This window comes from Hippocampus zosterae, chromosome 21, assembly GCF_025434085.1.
Source record: "Hippocampus zosterae strain Florida chromosome 21, ASM2543408v3, whole genome shotgun sequence".
NCBI classification, from domain to species: Eukaryota; Metazoa; Chordata; class Actinopteri; order Syngnathiformes; family Syngnathidae; genus Hippocampus; species Hippocampus zosterae.
The window spans coordinates 3,903,964-3,924,076 of record NC_067471.1 but is presented as its reverse complement, the minus strand read 5'-3'; the positions used below and the strand labels follow the sequence as shown (position 1 = coordinate 3,924,076).

Genomic DNA, 20,113 nt, shown 5'->3' with positions numbered 1-20,113 from the left:
ACACGGCACAATGCAGGCACACACTACCAAATACTACTACTACCAAACGGCTAAAAATACCTGCAACACTTGTTGCAGCCTAATTCCAAGAAGGATTACAGTACATCCATTAAATGACTATGATCCAATCAAAAACGTGAAGCACAGTCGATATCTTGTGGATGAACTGTGCATTGACTAGAATCGAGTGGCAATCGCTGAATAGTTTGGCTGTAATTGTTATTGTATTCTGCACCCCATTTTGAACAGTCTAAAAAACAAATTCCCACTATGTTGCCTTTCTTTGTTTCATGGTCATCAAATCCCCGATTCTAAAACACGGCTGCACTCAACGATTAGCAGGCAGCGAGTCCAATTGATTAAAAGTTGCAACCAATACGTAGCCCAAAAAAATATACCGCCCACTCAGCCCGAGAGTGCTTTCGACACGGCATAGTTAGCTTGTGTGGCAACGCGATTGTCATGTCAGTGTTGTTTCCTTCTGTTACACTTTTAAAGGGCTTTCCTGTCTTGTATTCGTCATAGATCCCACCTTGAATATTTCATCCCAAGAAGCCCCGCGAGCTGATTCGGCGGCGTGTTCGCTCCCTGCCCCTTGCTTCTGTCTGTTTGCCTGCACGCACATGTTCACGGCTCTCGACCGCTCTCTTAGTCACCAAATACTTGAGGCTGGCCTTTCTTCTGCTCCAATTGTTCAGTATTCTGGTGAGGCTGCTCCCAGAGCCTTGTTTCAGACGCGAGTTAATGATGGCGAGGTGTGCGCGTACATGCGCCGCTTCGCTCTGCTTTCTCGCCTTGTACCTCCTGATGCCGTTTGGTGGATCTCAGCCTTCATTTGTCCAAAATGAAATGGCTGCTCAACGACGAGTTCAAAGTCATCTGTAAAATCGAGGAGACAGAATCTCCCAATGAATTCAAACGGACACGGCCTAAAGAGGATCCAAGTCATTTGATTCAAGACTGTGAATTGAAGTTTAAAGTTTGACATTAATTCTTTTAACCCCGTACAAAAAAATTAAAATCAATTGGGTAAGTAAAAAAATGAATAAATACCAATAGTCTCTTACAAAAGGACGAATGGAGCAACCCCAGCCCCAAATTACAAGCCTATTAGCAAGTAGCATGTAAGCTAGCTGTTAACGTTAGCTTAAAAAAAGTGCGAAACCTATCACTCATTCAATATTCATACATGCAAGCGACTGCGTCGTCTTGTCTCAGTTCTTCTTTTTCTGTTTTTTTTTTATTTTTGTTTATGCACTCTTGAGACTTTGACATGTTTTCGCGTCTAGGCAAAGCAGAGAAGAAACGCTCCTATAGATTGCCGCCTAGCGTGGGCGTATCGCTTCCATCTCGTCGGCTTTCAGCTTTGATGTCAAACATAGTGAACGTCTCCCCTATGAGGAGGGGCCCGCATTCATTTTCGTGAATAAAAATATTGTAAGAAGTCAAAGAAATACTCAATGCTTGAGTCAATGGAGGTCTTTTGCCAGCAGGCTTGCAACTAAAAATACAAACTATGCATTGTTTATGCTACTCCCTAATGTCTCCCATGAATATATTATTTTTAGTACTCGGGAAATATATATTTTTTTCATTTGCAGTGATAATTCTCAGTCCCCCTTGTAAATTTATCTTCTGTCTTAAATTTTATTTCAACCCTTTCAGGCACTGTGGTTACTACAGTGGGCAGCTTATCATGTTATCAGGTTACAGGTTAGCATGAAAAGGGTTCACCAGAACCGAAGCCAGATGTCAAGTTATTGAAATGGAAGGCGATTAAAGTGGGGGAACCTGCAAGCCTGAAACGAGGTTAAACGTCTTGTGATGTTCCCTCCCTTGATTCGATAATTCACATTCAAAAGTTTTAGCGTTGCGCTAAACAGTTCCAACAGCGGCCTTCCGGCTTTTAATATTTGATAAGGAATTCTGCTATTTTTTGCCAGTGCTGAGGCAAACAGAAGCAGACAGTCTCCCCAAAAGTTGAGCCCTACATTATTTAACTCAATAATCTTGCATGTAGCTCTGAATGGCTCCCTGGCTCAGCGGGGCAGAACCTATTCACGGAGGGTGAAATTAGCAGTTTTGCATCGTGTGTGTGTGTGTGTGTGTGTGTGTGTGTGCGCGTCATCTGAAGCAGCCTAATTGGTAAAAGCGTGGGCAGGCAAGGAGATAGCGACTACATTTCAATATTTGCAGTTCATTGTCTGTCATCAAGCATGAAAGTACTTTTGTCTGAATTGTGTTGACAATTCATTCATCATTTGAGTTTGTTTTTTTTTCTTTCTATTTTTCAACCACAAACCTGCTTCTGGTCCTACTATTTGAGGCCAAAACAGCCAACAAAGTATGGCTCATGGCCCATCTTAGGTGAAATATCGCCTAGCCCATTGCCGGGACTAAAAGGGACTCATCTGGTGCTGGGTTATTTATACCCAACGCATTATAAGTATAAATACCCATACTGATGAGTTCAAGCTAGCAAGAAAAGATGACCAGGTTATCAGTCGCTGTGTTTACATTTTTTTATAAAATTATGTAAAATTTATTTCAACGTCAATGCACAACAAAACTGTATCCAAAATGGCGCCCAGCTTCGACTGTTCAGCAGGCCCAAATCCAATCTTCAACCCAATCTGCTGGGTCAAAATAATAATAATAATAATACATTTTATTTGAAAGCGCTTTTCATCTCACTCAGACACTTTACAAGAGCATAAAAACACAGGATAAAAATGTGCATTTAAAACAAGCATACATAATTTACAAAAGCACATTTGGATGAACAAAAGAAAAATTGGTAAAAGAGATTAAAAGGTATTAAAAGCATAGCGGAACAGGTGAGTTTTTAGGGATGATTTGAAGGATTGGACGTCAGTACAGTTGCGGATGTGTTGTGGTAGAGCGTTCCAGAGGGTGGGGGCGGCGACGGAGAAGGCTCGGTCCCCCTAGGTTTTGAGCTTGGTCACGGGGATGGCGAGGAGGTTTGTGTTTGAGGAGCGGAGATTGCGGGAAGGAGTGTATTGGTAAAGAAGGTCGGAAAGATAGGAGGGGGCCTGATTGTGAAAGGCTTTATAGGTGAGTAGGAGCAGTTTAAATTGAATACGCTGGGGAACAGGGAGCCAGTGGAGGTTTTTAAGGACGGGGGTGATGTGATCACGAGTGCAGGTGTGGGTGAGTAGGCGGGCGGTGGCATTCTAGATGTATTGTAGTTTATTGAGGAGTTTGGAGGTTGTACCATAGAGAATGCTATTGCAGTAGTCAAGGCGGGAGGTGATGAAGGCGTGGATGAGGGTTTGAGTGAGCAGCGTTGAAAGAAAGTGATGGGCGGAGACGAGCAATGTTTTTGAGGTGGAAGAAAGCAGTTTTGGTGGTTTGGTTGATGTGTTGATCGAAAGAGAGGTTATTATCAAAAAGGACCCCGAGGTTGCGACAGTGAGAGAAGGGGGACAGGGTGAAGTTATCTATAGTGAGGGTAAAGTTGGTGGTTGTTTGGGTGAGGGACCGAGGACCGATTATAAGCAGTTGAGATTTAGTACAGTTAAGAGTGAGAAAGTTTGTTTGCAAACAGGATTTGACATCTGAGAGACAGTTAGACAGGGTGGAGTGGGTTGTTGGGGTAAATGATTTGGTGGATATGTACAATTGCACATCATCAGCGTAGCAGTGGAACTGGAGACCATGAACCCAATGAACCCAAACTTGGATAAGTGGAACTTAATCTGCTCAAAATTTAATTGACATCTTGCCATTGAATTGTTTTGGAAAACAACACAGCGTTTTTTGTTTGTTTGTTCGTTTGTTTATGTACTCTTGTGACCCAATGTAATAGTTTTTCGAGATCAGAGGCGTCATAGAGTTGATTTATTATCCATCCATCTATTTTTTATCTATTTTCCATCGGGAGGTGCTGGAGCCTATCCCAGCTGTTTTTGGGCAGTAGGCGGGGGACACCCTGAACGGTTGCCAGCCAATCGCAGGGCACAGAGAGACAAACAACCATCCGTACTCACACCTAGGGACAATATAGAGTGTTCCATTAACCCGCCACGCCACGCCACGCTGTCATCCGCCACAGTTTTTCCTGCTCATTGCTTCCCTTTTATGCTCCGCAGAGCCTCATCCCATTTTACCGTCACTTCACTACAGCAGAGTGAGCAGAAATGATGAGAGGAGCACCAGGTGGTGGAAATGGTTCCAGTCTTGACCACTTGAACTGCACGGGAGAGCTCATCGGTCTTTCCCAAAGTTTTTCCTCGTATTTCAGCCTCATCACATCGCAATCCCTCGCGGACCCTTCTTTTGAAAGTAGACGTCGGGTTTATCGAATGTAAATTGCTTATTCATTCCCTTTAATTACAGAACCTGACAGAGAAGAAAATCTCGGCGAGCCTCGGGGGATGTTTTTTTTTTCATTCGTTTTCTCGCTGAGCTTGGCATACTTCAATCTTTATATATTTTTTTTCCTTCAACCATCCAATCTGCCTTCATTACATCCATTGTCTCCGCTGATTCCCACATTAAGACACTTGCGTGAAGCAGTTGTTCATGAAGCGTCACCGAAGGGTGGTCAACTGGTTAGCGCATGGGCCTCACAGTGCAGAGGTGCAGGGTTCGATTGCGGCTCCGGCCTTCCTGTGTGGAGTTTGCATGTTCTCCCCGTGCATGCGTGGGTTTTCTCCGGGTATTCCGGTTTCCTCCCACATTCCAAAAACATGCGTGGCGGGTTAATGGAACACTCTATATTGTCCCTAGGTGTGAGTACGGATGGTTGTTCGTCTCTGTGTGCCCTGCAATTGGCTGGTAACCGGTTCAGGGTGTCCGCCGCCTCCTGCCAGCAGGGATAGGCTCCAACACGACCCTTGTGAGGATAAACGGCTCGGGAACTGGATGGGTGGATGAATAATGAAGACCTCATGACATGTGCCCCACACGTTAATAGCTACCGTGGATTCCTTCAATCCGCAGACGCGCTTTTGAGCTCGGTATTCCGCCGCCGCGGTTCTGATGCAAGCTTTCCGAAATGTTACTTCTATTAGTCTCTGACTGTCAGTAGTTCTGTGTGAATTTTGAACGTGTTGCTCCACTTGCTCAGATTTACATCACATGCTCGGTCAACTTACAAAATGCAACATTTTGCCGCGTCGCTCATGCGCTGACTGAATTGATTCAAGGCCACGTTTCGTTTATCTCTGTTTTGTTTGTCAGATGCCGTGCTGTCGTCAACGCACGGCCAGCCTGATGTTTGATGAATACATTTACCAGCGTGCACACTCTAAAACATGCACAATATGTAATGTATAAATGTGACTTAGTTGCGTCTCGTGAGTTGGGCTGCAGATTCGCTCGCGCTGTTCATTCTGATCCGTTAATTCCAAAGGCAGGCACACACATATGTACACGTAATGTCATTCAACACAATGCGCATTTGGAGAAAAAAAAACTAAAGACTTTTGGCTTATCTACACTTGTAGAACATCGATGCATGACTAGAGCGAACCAAAGGCCTGCCATCACGAATAATCAATCCATACACCCTAAATCTGTCTGCAGGTGCCCTGAACCAGCGTAACTGGGGGAAGAAGTACCCGTCCTGTTCCAGCGCCAGGCAGTCCCCTGTTGACATCGACGAGACCTTCACGCAGGTCCGACTTCAGTACCAGAACCTGCGACTGGAGAGCTGGGACCGAATCATGGCGGAGTCCACCACTATCCACAACAATGGCAAAACAGGTCTGATGATGTCATGCAGTTGTTTTAATTCAACCAAAGCTTTATTTTTGTGTGTATGTGTAAATTAGATGTATTTTTGGTATTCCCCTTCTGAAAAAAAAAGCACATGTTTGCTGTCCGTTTCGATCAATAGAAATGAATCCGATTTCATTGCACTGCTGTAAAACACAACATCTTAATCCCCCGCATGGGGAAAGAAGCTTAACTTTCAGGATGCCGCCGGCGCAAAAAAAAAAGCTTCGTAACACGGGGGTTAACGAAGGAAAGGAGCCGTGAGGATTCAAAGGAACAGAGAGAGTAGGAGTCATTGACGGAGAGAAGCAGCCAGAGGCACAACACTACAGAGCGAGCGTGCGGCGGAGAGAAAAGAAGATCAATGTCAAGAGGCCGAGATGAAGCGGAGCGAACGAAAAGCGTCAATAAGGCGGCGGCGCAGGCGAAAACGTATAGACGGGGAGTAGCAGTGATAGAAAACTCCGGACGAGGGGCGTAAGAGTGTAACGACTGATGTCTTGCCTGATAAACCCACGAATCCCGTCAGACAAATCGCACTGTGCCGGCGCTATCTATACATTCAAGATCCTTGTGAATTAATCTCTTTCACTCACTGTCTTTAAAGTCAGAGAGGAAATGAGATAGCAGGGGCAGGTAGCGACGCAGAGCTGCCGCGATGTGATGAGGAATAACGTATGAGCTGTACGGCTCTCACTTAACTCCTATTTCATATCCTGTTAGGACTTAATATCCTTGAGGAGCGACTTGGAGTTTATTAGGCACGCATGCACAATTTAATACGAGAGGGTTGTACCAAAACACACGCGGCCTTTTTGATAATACCCCTTGGTTGTGATTCTCGTTCGATTGTGCATCAGGGCTTCATATTGTGGTATGGGAGTACAAGTAGTGAGTGTACAGATGATATAAATATGACTTTACTGTCAAAGACGTAAATGTGTCAACTGCAGGCAACAAAGGCGAGCACGCGCCGAAGTGAAACTATGCCCATTTAGCCATTTTGTGTTTTAGTGGCTATCAATGTGGACGGCGACTTCTACGTAAGCGGAGGTGGGCTGAGCTCCAGGTTCCGCGTCGATACCGTCACTTTCCACTGGGGGCGCTGCAATGCGACTTCCGGTGGGTCCGAGCACAGCCTCAATGGGATGAAATACCCTCTTGAGGTACTGTACTCTGCCGGTATGTTTACCTTCGCGCTCGCTTTGGGCTAATTTGCCGGATTTGATTTCAGATGCAAATCTACGCCTACGATCCCGCCGCCTTCCGAAGTCTCGAGGAGTCCATCGTGGAAGGAGGCAGGATTGCGGCATTAGCCGTGCTCTTTGAGGTAAGTCAACACGGTGATGTACGACTGGGTTTTTGGCAGTCAGGTTTTTCCTTTTTCGATGAAATAAATCAGTCACTTTACAGGTCAGCTTGTATGACAATGAAAACCTCAATCCTATCATCGACGCTGTAAACACCGTTACTCGATTCGGTGAGTCACCTTCAAAATGTTTCAATTGAGAACGTCACAAAATATTATTTTGTGGGGTTTCCTATTCTTACTGTTTCCTGTTGTTGAGCAGGTAAGAGTGGATCAATGGAAGCCTTGGCCTTGCAGTCCTTGCTGCCAAACAACACCGCCAAATATTACATCTACAACGGCTCGCTAACTTCTCCTCCCTGCTCGGAGACGGTCGAATGGATCGTCTTTCAACACACAGTCGCCATCTCTGAAACGCAGGCGAGTAGCCACAAAACGAGGTCCAGCTACGCCGTTCAACAAGAGCCCGTGCTAAAAATCCTGACAATGTTATGCTCAGATGCGTCCACGCACAAAATATCAGCCGAAAACTGGAAGCTCTTGTCTGCTGCTCATTATCTCAAACCGATAAATCTAGAAAGATGCGGCGGTGAGTGTAGTGGTTGTTTGTTTACTGTACAGAACATCTACCGTACTTTCTGCACTGTAAGGCGCCTCGGATTTTAAGTCACACCTTCGATGAATGGCCTATTTTAAAACTGTTTTCATTTATGCATTATCAGGCGCATAGAACAGAAGCTACAATAGTGGCTGCGGTTGTGCTATGCATCCACTAGATGGTGCTACGCTGAAGGGAATACAATACAATACAATGCACTATAGCTTTATTTATATCGGGCCTCACAACCGCTGCAGGTGTGATGCTTTTAGGTGTGCCTTATAGTGCGGAAAATACGGTAAGTCTGCATGTGTTCTTGCGCAGTTGCATGACGGAAAAATGAGAGTGACAAGGTATGGCACGGGCGCATAGGCGCCAACTAAAAATAGAGCCGAGATCTTTATTCGCCCGGCACTAACACAAGGCTCTTGCGCATCGTGTTTACTTTGGCATCAGTCTCAAAACAAGAGAGACATATTTATTTTGTGGCGTACAACTAACCCCCCCCCACCCCCCCTCCCCCGGCTGCGCTTCTTCTTCCCTGCAGCTGGAGGTGTTCTGCGAGGTGATGACCATGGAGCAGGCGGGCTACGCCATGCTGACCGATTACCTGCAAAACAACTTCAGAGAACAGCAACAGTTCATGGGCCAGGTGTTTGCCTCATACACGGGAGTGGAGGACGTGCCCACGCCAAGTAAGTGACAAGCAACCCCCCCACCCCCAAAAAAAAATACTTTACCTGTGCTTTGAAGAGACTCTATTGACTGAGGCCACAATGCCATAACAAGGCAAAGTGAGACTGGAGCACGTTGCGCTCACAATGCTCGCATCTGCTTTTAGCATAATGCCGTCCCCCAAGGTCAGCCCGCAGTGGCAGTCATCAAACGCTGTAATTCGCTTTCCTCTCCATCTGCATAACTTCAAACTCTGAAATTTAAAGCAGCTCTTTTGGGTTGGTCGGGGAGCTCCTCTTTGTAGATCAGGGCCCCTCCATTTTGCCCCTGTCAATGTATTCCACAGCTCTTTTTGAAATTGAAATCAAGTATTCAGTATTTCCGAAAAGGGCGCTTCCGCTTGGAACACTTATCGCCAAGCTCTTTCCGAACCAATTGTTCTTCATAAATAAATGGAATCGATATAGTTTAAGTTTGAAAGGTCAAAAACAACTTTTTGGACTTTTTTTTTTCTTCAACCCTGACATAATTGACATGCTCTTCGACTGCAGCCTGCAGTTCACCGCCGGAAAATGTCCAAGCCGACGCCCAGAACGAAACGACCATCGTCGTGACGTGGGAGCGGCCCCGCGTGGTTTATGACACCACCATCGACTGGTACACCGTCACCTACGAGAGACTGCAAGGCCAAAACCAGAGAAAGCAGGAGTACAGGACCGACGGGGATCAGGATGTGGTACGTGAATGTGGGCATACTGTATTTTCCCCACGAAAATTATTAGACGCAGTCTACAATAAATCCACTAGATGGAGCTACGCTCAAGGAAACGTCAACAGAACGATCAGATGCCAGTGACACCGTTCACTGAACCAACAACAAGTTATAAGATTGACTCGTTAACGGTGAACCCTCTTGCCGCCGGTCTATTTCCGTGTTCAACTGCGTATCCGATTGCTAAGTTTGAACTCTGCGCTGTCAGCATGTCTCGAGCAAGGAGCCATTTTGGGGTCAAAATACTACCGTAATGACCATACACAAGGCGCATCGGATTTTAAGGCGTGCGGTGAGCTTTTTATGAAAGTGGAAGGCTTTTAGGTGCGCCTTTTAGTGCGGAAAATACGGTATGTCCATCCTTGACGATTATACTGGATTATATTTCTTTTTTTGGCGGGGGGGTTACAGGGAGCCATCATCACCAGCCTGCTTGCCAACAGCAGCTACGTGGTTCAGGTGGTGGCTGTTTGCACCAATGGCCTCAGAGGAAGATGGAGCGACCAAATTATCGTGGACATGCCGTTAGAGGATCCCGGTACGGAGACGCCAAGAGCACAAATTCCATTTTTTTTCTAATGACACATTTCTTTCTTCACATGGTTTCTTTCTAGAGAGCGATGCCGTTCCTGATGTCTCGAAAGACTTTAAAGGGAGCCGAGAGGTAAGAAACCGTCTTAGCAAACTTGAAATGTCAACTTTTTGTTGTTGTTGAATGAAATTAAACCGTCCTTCTTAGATGTCACCGAACATCAGATGGCAGAAGCCGGAGAATCCCAACCCTCTGGATTTGAATCCGGTAGATCACAGTCCAGTGGAGGAGATCCCAGCAGAGCAAACCAGGGTTTACCAAAACCAACCCACACACCACCCTCGGTTGCAAACAACCCAGAGACCCCCGGTCCAGGTCGCCACTCAGTCCGCCCCGCAGCCTCTTCCCCCCGAGTTGGACGTACAGAAAACTCGGCTCAATCCAAATGTGAAAAAGAAACCCTCCATTCCGAAAAGCGACGAGGTGAGCAAAAACCAAATCGATGACGGGCGAAGAACTCGAACACAACGGGTTCTGACGCACGGCGGCTTGGATGGCAACGGGGCAATCTGGGTAACGGGCATAACCCAGCAGCCGGGCTTCCTGTTTCCCGTTTCTGCCCCTGGCACGCTGCCTACCGTACGCCGCCAAATCACAGAAGAGGCGTCTCTGCCCCATCAGGTCGTGACGCTTAAACTTCACCAAACCACTCACAATATATTCAAGAACGGTCAACTCACGGAGTGAAATATCTTTGTGTTTCCAGATACAAGATCTCAGCCCAACAGATCCAAATGAGACGGAAAATGGCCTCCCTTCTCCCGAGTCAGACCTCTTCTCTCCCTCTGTGGAGGACATCCAAGTCACGGATGTTTTCTACGAAGACGTGCTCAACAGCTCTTCCCAAACGGCCACTTCAACTTCACTGCGATCGAATGTCACGCTGCCAGGTCAGCTTAAAGATTTTCGGGTTGACCAATAAGTCAACTACTCTGAATGTTACATTCACATTTTATACCTCTAAACGTCATAGACTCCTCTCTGGACAGCGATTCACCCGTGAACAAGCCCCCAGAAGCCAGTACCTCGTTTTGGGTCCCCGAGAGAACGGCAACTGGCAGCAACACCCTCGCCGATACCGTCTACAAGTCGTTCACTTCCTCTTCTCTCCTCAGAGTGCTCATGCATACCACCCAACCCATGTTTAATGGTAAGATCCGAGGACCGCCTCTCTGAGCTTGACCACGTTTTTAACGACCGGCTTATAGTGTTTCAGTAGGTCATTAAAAAGCATCAAATGGATATTGCCAAGATGAAGGCCCTAAATAGCATAAAAAAGCATGAGGTACGTCGTCCAGAAACGTTAATTAAATCATAACAGCAGTGGTAAGTTTGCCTGTTAGCTGCAAGCATCAAGCTAGGTTGCGACAGTTCTCAAAGGGGTCTCACACGGGCACTCCCCCGTGACCCCTTTGAAAACCAAGAGTCTGTTCTGAGCTTGTCACTTGGAGAGAGCCCACGCCACGTGCTTTTTCGTCTTGTGGGGTATTTACCGTATTGGCCCGATTATAAGACGGCCCTGATTATGAGACGACCCCCTCTTTTTCAAGACTCAACTTTGAAAAAAGACTTTTTGAACACCAAATAATTTTTTAAACAGAAAATAATGACAGTACATCTGAAACAAATTATTATAGCAATATATGTGAGAGAAAAAGCATGTTATTTTGCCTCATTCAAATCTAAAGTGCAATCACATTCGTAAATGAATGGCTTCTGGTTTTTGAAATGTAAATTACCGGTACATGATAACTTCTCCTCAGCTGCCGGTTAACCTGGCTGATCTTCGACCCACTTTTCTCCAGATTGTCACTATGTTTCTCCATTTTCTATTATCTCTTCTATTATTTTCTTCTTTTCCTTCTTAGCGCTATTTTTTATTTTTCTTCTTCGTGCTACTGCTATTTTTATTTTTCGTGGCGGGGGTTCACTTTGGCCTGGGGTGTCAAGTTCAGCATACGCTTCGATGATATCTGGCGCCATCGGGCGTCGTAAATGGGTATAATGTCTAGACCCCGAGTATAAGATGACCCCCATTTTTTCTGTCTTATTTCCATGCAAAAAAACAACATTGGCCCGAACATCTTGTATTCGGGCCAATGCGGTAATACAGCAACTCCTGAAGGTATCTTGCGAAACATCACTGGTGTTATTTCCAACACGAAACCCCCACCAGCCGTTCGAACGCAATTTAGCAATAAGAAATATGGTGGGCAGGAATTGCTTCATGCTTCAATTAATTTGCTCTGGAGTTGGAAAGAAAAAACTGAACTGTTCCTGTCACCATCGTCCAACATTCATGCCACTTTGTGGAAACCTTGTCATGCCTTTAAAACTGCGCGATTGCTTTCGATATTGCCCTTGAATTTACAATATGCACTTAATAGTTTATTTTATTTTATTTATTTATTTTAGTTGATTGAATACAGTTAGGACTATTCAGTGTGGATAAAAGCATGACCTTGGTGAGGCTCTACATGTTTGCTTCCCTACTACTTGTCACAGAATGACTGTAAATATATTTTTCACATCCGTCTCTATTTGCTTGGATCCACAAACGCTTCGCAAGTGGGATATTTTCTTCTTTATACGGGGGTTTGGTACTTCACGTAACTCGAGTGCTCCCTCTTGTGGATATTTTAAGCCCAATAACTCCAAACACTAGAATTTAACAGCACTGCACTGGCAGTCTTGTCCACGAATCTCCCCCCTTTTTTTTGCTCGTACTTTCCCGTTTGAAGTGGAGCATCATTTAGCTTTTTTTCACGCCAGAGGGAAGCAACAGCAGTCACGAATCTCACATCGGGTTGGTCGGCAGTGTGGAGAGGGAGAAGAGGACCGTCATTCCTCTGGCTGTTGTCTCCACTCTCACCATCCTGTGTTTGCTGGTGCTGGTGGGCATCCTGGTCTATTGGAGGTACGCATTACAACAAAGCGGACATCGCCACCGACCAACATCACATTTGCTCATCCCGCTTTTTTTTCTCCTTTTTTTCTGGGGGGGTGGGGGTCTGGCTCATGTCACAGGAACTGTTTCCAGACGGCTAACTTCTACCCCGACGACAGCGCGTCGCCAAAGGTCATCTCAGCCCCGTCCACTCCTCTGCTGCTCGCCACAGGTAACCATCACGCCGGTCCCTTCATAACGTCGCTGTTATTTATTTGACACCCCTTGTGTGCCAGACGGTCACGAGCCTTTGACGGTGAAGCAGTTTGTGAAGAATGTCATGGAGTTGCACAACACGAACACGTTCTCCAAGGAGTTTGAGGTATGTGGCTGTACTCTAGTTTTTTCTTTTTTTGTGTGTGCGTGTGACGCTATCGGAGGCCGACGTTGCACTGGCCGACGGCACGTTATCTGTCAGAGCTTTTTTTAATAACACACTCCCATGTCGACTAACATCATCAAAAAGCTTTTAGCAAGGTGTTAGAACCCCCTGCAAGCAGTTATGTAACAAAGAAGGAAGTGCGACATGATCCCCCCCCCAAAAAAATTTACCCTTCATCACGAGTACTAGTCGAGTCTAAATATTGACTTCTTGGATCGCTATTAAAACAGGCGCATCTGCATGGCATCAGCCCCCCTCCCCCTTCTGTTTCCTAGCATGAACCTCCAGTGTAACGCACACAGACGGGAAACGGCACCGAATAATGCCCACTTGTCACCGACGTTGTCTTTCGGCCCCTTTGTAAATGGGAGAAACATGAAAAAAAAAGTACAACTCGAAGAGAGCAAAAGCGAGATGGGGAAACCGCGGCTTTGTCATGGCGCTCAACCTCTCTGTGTGTATATGAACCCCGTGTACATGGACCTGCACTGACTCCCTGTCTGCCTGTGTGTCACCCCTCCCCCCGACTCTCCTTTCACCACCGCCATCGTTGTGCTTTCTGCATCCTCACATCCACCCTTCATTAGATTGTGAAAGAATCCTATGAGGTAAGATGCTCGCCACGCCACCAAAGTTGACCTGAAACTAATACAGTTTGCTGTTTTGGGAAAGTACGCAGCCGGTTTAAGGAAAATGAGATTAAAGCTACATGAAGATGACACACACCGTTGACAAAATGTCATTCTTTGAGCACGACCTCAGCACCGATTAAAGAAGAAAAAAAAAACGTGTGTATATTTTGTGTTGTGTTGTAGGAGGTGCAAACGTGCACAGTGGACATGGGCATCACCGCCGACAGTTCCAGTCAACCCGAGAATAAATCCAAGAACAGATACATCAACATCCTGGCCTGTACGTCTCAATACCGAGACAGCTTTGCTTTCGCCATTTCGCTTAAAGCAAAATGTGATGTGATTCAACAAGTTTTCCTCCATCCCAGATGACCACAGCAGAGTGAAGCTTACCAACAGTTTGGACAGGGATGGGAAATGCGAGGACTACATCAACGCAAACTTTGTTGACGTGAGTATGCTTTTGGATCAGAGACTTTCAGGTCATTTTTAAGCCTTGAGAGATTGCAAACGTTACCGAACTTGCAAATTCCTCAAAATCCGATCGCTTTGTTTGAACCCTTTCATGCATCCTGTAACCTGATAACATGATGAGCTGTCCACTGTAGTAACCGCGATCCACGAAAGGGTTAAAGCAAGGGTCGGCAAACCAAAATGTTGAAAGAGCCATTTTGAACCAACAAAACAAATATGTCGGGAGCCGCAAAAAATTAAAAGCCTTATCATGAAGTTAACACATGCTGGATGTATCCATATTCGCTATATTAGCCTACTATCAAATTGTTTTTTTTTTTTTATCAACCAGCCTCCCGCGTTTGACCCGTTACCTCCTACAGAAACCGTATTAAAACCAAAAAAAATCCCTCCCCCATCTTTTTCCTTCAATAATTTTTGAAAAAGCTCCAGAGGAGCCACTAGGGCGGCGCTAAAGAGCCACAGGTTGCCGACCCCCGGGTTAAAGGAACAACCCGGCCAAAATTCGTTTTGCAGGCTTTTCAGATTCTTTCATGACTAAGTAGCAGTTTTGTCCACAGGGTTATGAGCGTACCAGGGCCTACATCGCCGCCCAAGGCCCTCTCCGAGCAGGCAGAGAAGACTTCTGGAGAATGATCTGGCAGCAGAACATCGGCATCATCGTCATGATCACCAACCTGAAGGAGAAAGGCCGAGTGAGAGCGCTTGTTACTTCATTCTGGGCATTTCTGATTCTGTCACTGTGACAGGATTGACTCATTTCGTGTTTTATTCTGTGTGATGCAACAGACCAAGTGTGACCAGTACTGGCCAGAAGATGGTCAGGAGGAGTATGGTCCATACCAGGTGACTTTGAAGAGCAGCAAGACCCTGGCTTACTACACAGTCCGAACATTCATCGTCAGAGAAACCACAAATAAGGTTCACTCCCAAATATTTACGTTTGCGCTTTCTGAACCCGAACGTACAAAGACTGCCAACGTCTCCAATCCTCCAGGCAGCTCAGAGGAAAGCGGAACACACGGTCCAGCAATATCACTACACCCAGTGGCCAGACATGGGCGTCCCAGAATACACTCTGCCTGTCCTGACCTTCATTCGAACGTCTTCTCGGGCCAGAACGCAGGAGATGGGACCCGTCTTGGTGCACTGCAGGTAGTAATTTGTGTCGGTAACTTGTGCACATTTACATCGATAAAATGCCGAATATGATGATTGTTTTGCGTCATAGTGCCGGTGTAGGGAGAACGGGGACCTACATTGTCATAGACAGCATGCTACAGCAGATTGAGGATCAAGGCACGGTGAATGTCCTCGGCTTCCTGAAACATGTGCGGACTCAGAGGAACTTCCTGGTTCAAACGGAGGTAACCAAAGCGTGCCATCTCAAGATACTCTCCACCTTAGCGTAAAACAAGAAGTTACATCCGCATTTTTTGTATTTACAATATAACTTTGTCTTAAAGTCCTTGAGGTTAAATAAAAAAAAAGAATAAAAACTATTCCAAAATGTAAAAAATAATTTTACAATAAATATTTATTTATATACTTTTTGTCTTCGACTTTCTCCCTTTCATAATTTTGCTGCTGTAAATTGGGAATTTCTCCATTGTGAGACAAAGATTTTCTTAAAACACCATTGACAGGCTAACGAGTAGCATCTATGTACCGTATTTTCCGCACTATAAGGCGCTTTGGAGTATAAGGTGCACCTTCAATGACTGATCTGTTTTAAAAACAGATTCATATTTAAGGCGCACCGCATTAGAAGGTGCATAGAATAGAAGCTACAATAAAGGCTATGGTTGCATTATGCATCCACTAGATGAAGCTATGCTAATTGTATAATACAATACAGCATTATTTATATATATTTATATATCACAACCGCTTCAGCTGTCACAATGCGCTTCACAGAACATTTAAAATACCACTTTCAAGGAATCGGAATATTAATCCACATAGAAGGCACACCGGATTATAAAGCGCTCTGAGAAAATTGAATGCTTTTAGGTGCGCCTTATAGTGCGGAGAATACGGTTCATTTGCTGACTAGTGGGGGCCGCTTGCGCTACTGACTTTGGCCTTTTTGGAAAATTTTAAACTTCCAACATTGTTGCCGGTCTTGCTTCCAGGAGCAGTACGTGTTCATACACGACGTCTTAGTTGAGGCCATTTTGAGCCGCCACACCTCCGTCACCTGCGACCACCTCCACTCGTACGTGTCGGGCCTGCTGACACCCGGAGTGTCAGGCCGGACGCGCATGGACAAGCAGTTCAAGGTACATGTCGTCCACCCGCTCGCCATGTAGTCCATAGCTTATGAGTTTAACCCTTTTCATGCACTCAATAACCCTATAACATGATAATCTGGATGGATGTTTCAGTTGATCAGTCAGCGCCAAGCGAAACACGCCGACTACAGCACGGCTCTTCGAGATGGCAACGCCATGAGGAACAGAGCCAGAGCGCTGATGCCTGGTGAGCCCTCAATCTGACGTCAACCACCCCAAAGGTACTCCGAAGTCACGTTGAGGCTCGTGTGTGCTGTGTTTGCAGTGGAGAGATCGAGAGTTTGCCTAACTGCCACGGAAGCAAACCCCTCTGGCTACATCAACGCCTCCTACGTGCTGGTAAAAAAAAAAAAAAAAAACAACAACTTCAAACATGTTGCTCTTAAAACTCATTCAGTGACAGCTAATTCTGGACAAAGTCTGAAAAGACGTTTAAAAACGTCTTTGGGAGTGAATGAGTTAAGTTAATTTTTGAAGACGTGTCATCCCGCTTGTTTTTTTTTTCTTTCTCGGTTTTCATCAAAGGGCCATCGCCATAGTAAGGAATTCATTGTGAGTCAGACGCCGCTCAGCAGCACCGTGGAGGATTTCTGGCGTATGATCTGGGAGCACAACACACACGCCGCCGTCCATCTGCGCGACCCACATTGTCAGGTTGGTGCATGATTTTGACTTTTTAAACTTTTTTAGCCAACAATTCTCTCAGCACAACACTAGCTGAAAATGTGAAAAAAAACGCGTATTAACACGTTAAATTGTTACGATAACCGTTTTTAACATTTACATTGAATAATGTTCATTTCATTTATTATAATAGCTTAAATTGGAATCAAATGAACTTTCACATTTATTGTTTCACCGTCGTCCTGCATTCACACGTCACAAATTCGCTTGTCCCTCGTCTAAACACAAGACAATTGGCTAGCTGTTGCTGCTCCCTAGCGGTATTGGATGGTACTACATGATTACTTTCTGGGCCATAGACCGCAAAGGCATACAAATTGGATATTTTCCCGCGGCACACCTGACAATGTCTCGCAGCACATTGGTGTGCGGCGCCACAGAGTTTGAAAAACACTGATTTAGACGACGCATGTTGACAACTTCAAATGTATGTGTGGTACACACTCACATGTGCGCCTTTGCAGAATGAGGACCAGGACCCGTACGTGTATCGGCCCTCTGAAGAGCAAATCATGAACTTTGAGGGATTCACCGTGTCACATTCAGGGGAGAGGCACGTGTGTCTGTCCAATGACGACAAAGTGCTCGTGCAGGACGTCACGTTAGAATCCACGCAGGTATTTGCCGCTTTTTAAAACACACATCCTAGGTGGTCCTTGGACCCAACAAGATTTAAAAAGCCCTCCGATGCTTTGCTCTTCTAGAACAATTACACTCTGGAGGTGCGTCTGTACAGCGCCTCCTGCTGGCCCAACCCTGACAGCCCCATTCGGAATTGTTTTGAACTCATCAACGCAGTCAGCGAGCACAGCAGACGCACGCCCGGGCCTACCGTCGTGCACGACCCGTGAGTCGGCCACTCGTTGTCATATGAAGGCTGGCGAGTATTTCTACTGAACTCAAATGTGATCATTTCCTGCTCGTGATCCTCCACTTTTTTGGTGTAGGTTGGGAGGCGTGACGTCAGGTCTCTTCTGTGCCCTCACCACGTTGTCCAATCAGCTGCAGGAGGAGGGGCAAGTCGACGTCTACCAGGTGGCGCGGATGACCAACCTCATGAGGCCGGGCGTCTTTAATGATATCGTAAGTAGGCAAGCACACACGCGATGGGGCCTTCAATAATGCACGATAATGAGGGGACCCCCTCTTAGGAGCAGTACCAGTATCTGTACCGGGCCGTGCTGAGTCTGGTAAGCAGCCAGGAAGACCAGCGAGCCCTCCAGAGTCCAGAAACCAACGGATCAGTCCTGCTGGGGAAGACCAACATTGCCGAAAGCCTCGAGTCACTCATGTAGACGACTCAGGCGTGTATAATCAGAGTACAAGTCAGTGTACAGGTCAGTGTTGAAGCTCCCCCGCAAGGGTCCCAAGAGCCGTGAGTACTTTTATACACGCTTAAAAACATCTTTCATTCTACCCCATAGTCACATGACTCTCGCCCTGAAAAGATGTGAAGCCTGTCAAAATCACCACAGTCATGTGATCACCCACGATGTGACAAAGTGCACCTTTCTCAGTGCACTGTTCTCAGTTGAGCAAAAAAACAAACAAACAATACAAAACTGTTTTTTGAAGTGGTAATGCAAAGGCAAATCCCAGCTAAATGGCTCTGTGGCCTTTCGTAATAATTCACACTCATGTACCGGTACTTTAAAAAAGCTCTTTTGCCAATGCTACATTTTGACTAAACCCACAATAACGCTCTGTGATCGACGTCTTTTTTCGAAAGTTGGCTTGTTTACACTTGTGAGACATTCCATCCAAATTCTGTCGTGAGTGTGGAACATTTTTGGTCAGTGTTTTGTCAACGTCCGCAATCAGACACTCTCGGTCAATTAATCAATCCACTTCTTCAACGGCGACTATCTTACTGATTTTTTTTTTTTTTTTTTGTGGGTGTGTGTGAATATCCCTTAAATACCAAAAGGCCAAATTACTGTATGTTTTTACTGTGTGTATATTTTCTATGACATTTTTCTAGTCATTTACACATGCTGTATAACCGCGTGGATTCGATTTGATAATTCCACATATGGATCATAGATTTAACTCATTGTTAATGCTTTTTTTGTTTGTTTTTTTTTTATCGTTCCGGTAATTGTAGCAAGTTAACACATTTATCTGCAGCCACAAACGTGCGCAGTATGTAAATAGCAACAGATTGAATAAAGAGTTGAATATGACTTTTGGGAAAATCAGAGTTTTTATTGTACAGAAATGATTGACTCCAACTCCTCCCCCCCTCCCAATCCCATGAAAGACAAATATAGCATATATAATTACATATTTTTGTTTTCAAAATTTATATTGCATCTTCAACAAATGTAAATGTGCTCCACCAAAACGGAAAGTTATGAAAAATATGTCATTGTAGCATCGCAGTCATACATGATAAAGTGTATACAGTGCATCATAAATAAACGGCAGGAAATTCTACAGATTACCTAAAGTATCCATTATTTTTCTGAACGCCAAACCTTCTCAGTTGCATTCCACAAACTTGATGAATCGATGACATCACATCAAAATCGACAATACAATGACGACGCGTACAACGCGACATCTCCTGAAGTGTAATTCACGCGTGACGAACCTCAAAATTATTGATGAAAATGCATTTGAATTAGTTCACTTTTGGCACATGCAGTACAGTACATTGGAGACCCTTTGACGTTATTATTATTGTTGTTTTTGTTATTATTCGTCACCTGATTTGGGCAGAAATTTGAATTCAGACTATTTTATTTAAATATTGGCATACATATTTTAATAGAGTGTATACACGATTTACATAAAGTTCATCGTTAAGCAAGTAGTAAAAGACCTGCTGATTAATTTTCATAGAATAGTTCATGTTGACTTTATCACAAATATATTTCGTTAAAACATGCATTTATAACTTGCTACCGGTACTTTTGGGAGGCACTTGCTTGAAGCAAATATATATATATTTTTAAATCATTAATGGGGATAAACCTGAAAACAAAGCTGCATACTCCTTCGTGCTGAAAA

General features: G+C 45.1%; 1 protein-coding gene across 1 annotated transcript in view; it reads left to right on the top strand.

The window, feature by feature from the left end:
- The window catches only part of ptprz1b (protein tyrosine phosphatase receptor type Z1b), a 38,820-nt gene extending 19,536 nt beyond the window's left edge, over positions 1–19,284 (top strand). The window contains exons 4-33 of the mRNA XM_052055733.1: positions 5,551–5,730; positions 6,757–6,908; positions 6,977–7,072; positions 7,156–7,222; positions 7,314–7,471; positions 8,197–8,344; positions 8,876–9,060; positions 9,508–9,634; positions 9,711–9,760; positions 9,836–10,309; positions 10,395–10,578; positions 10,662–10,838; positions 12,461–12,605; positions 12,716–12,807; positions 12,872–12,957; positions 13,605–13,625; positions 13,833–13,929; positions 14,018–14,100; positions 14,684–14,818; positions 14,913–15,044; positions 15,121–15,278; positions 15,355–15,490; positions 16,259–16,405; positions 16,511–16,604; positions 16,683–16,756; positions 16,943–17,071; positions 17,566–17,718; positions 17,806–17,948; positions 18,049–18,184; positions 18,253–19,284. Coding sequence (XP_051911693.1) covers positions 5,551–5,730; positions 6,757–6,908; positions 6,977–7,072; positions 7,156–7,222; positions 7,314–7,471; positions 8,197–8,344; positions 8,876–9,060; positions 9,508–9,634; positions 9,711–9,760; positions 9,836–10,309; positions 10,395–10,578; positions 10,662–10,838; positions 12,461–12,605; positions 12,716–12,807; positions 12,872–12,957; positions 13,605–13,625; positions 13,833–13,929; positions 14,018–14,100; positions 14,684–14,818; positions 14,913–15,044; positions 15,121–15,278; positions 15,355–15,490; positions 16,259–16,405; positions 16,511–16,604; positions 16,683–16,756; positions 16,943–17,071; positions 17,566–17,718; positions 17,806–17,948; positions 18,049–18,184; positions 18,253–18,396 — 4,103 coding nt within the window. The 3' untranslated portion in view covers positions 18,397–19,284. The remainder of the gene's footprint in view (positions 1–5,550; positions 5,731–6,756; positions 6,909–6,976; positions 7,073–7,155; positions 7,223–7,313; positions 7,472–8,196; positions 8,345–8,875; positions 9,061–9,507; positions 9,635–9,710; positions 9,761–9,835; positions 10,310–10,394; positions 10,579–10,661; positions 10,839–12,460; positions 12,606–12,715; positions 12,808–12,871; positions 12,958–13,604; positions 13,626–13,832; positions 13,930–14,017; positions 14,101–14,683; positions 14,819–14,912; positions 15,045–15,120; positions 15,279–15,354; positions 15,491–16,258; positions 16,406–16,510; positions 16,605–16,682; positions 16,757–16,942; positions 17,072–17,565; positions 17,719–17,805; positions 17,949–18,048; positions 18,185–18,252) is intronic.
- The last annotated feature ends 829 nt before the right edge of the window (positions 19,285–20,113 follow it).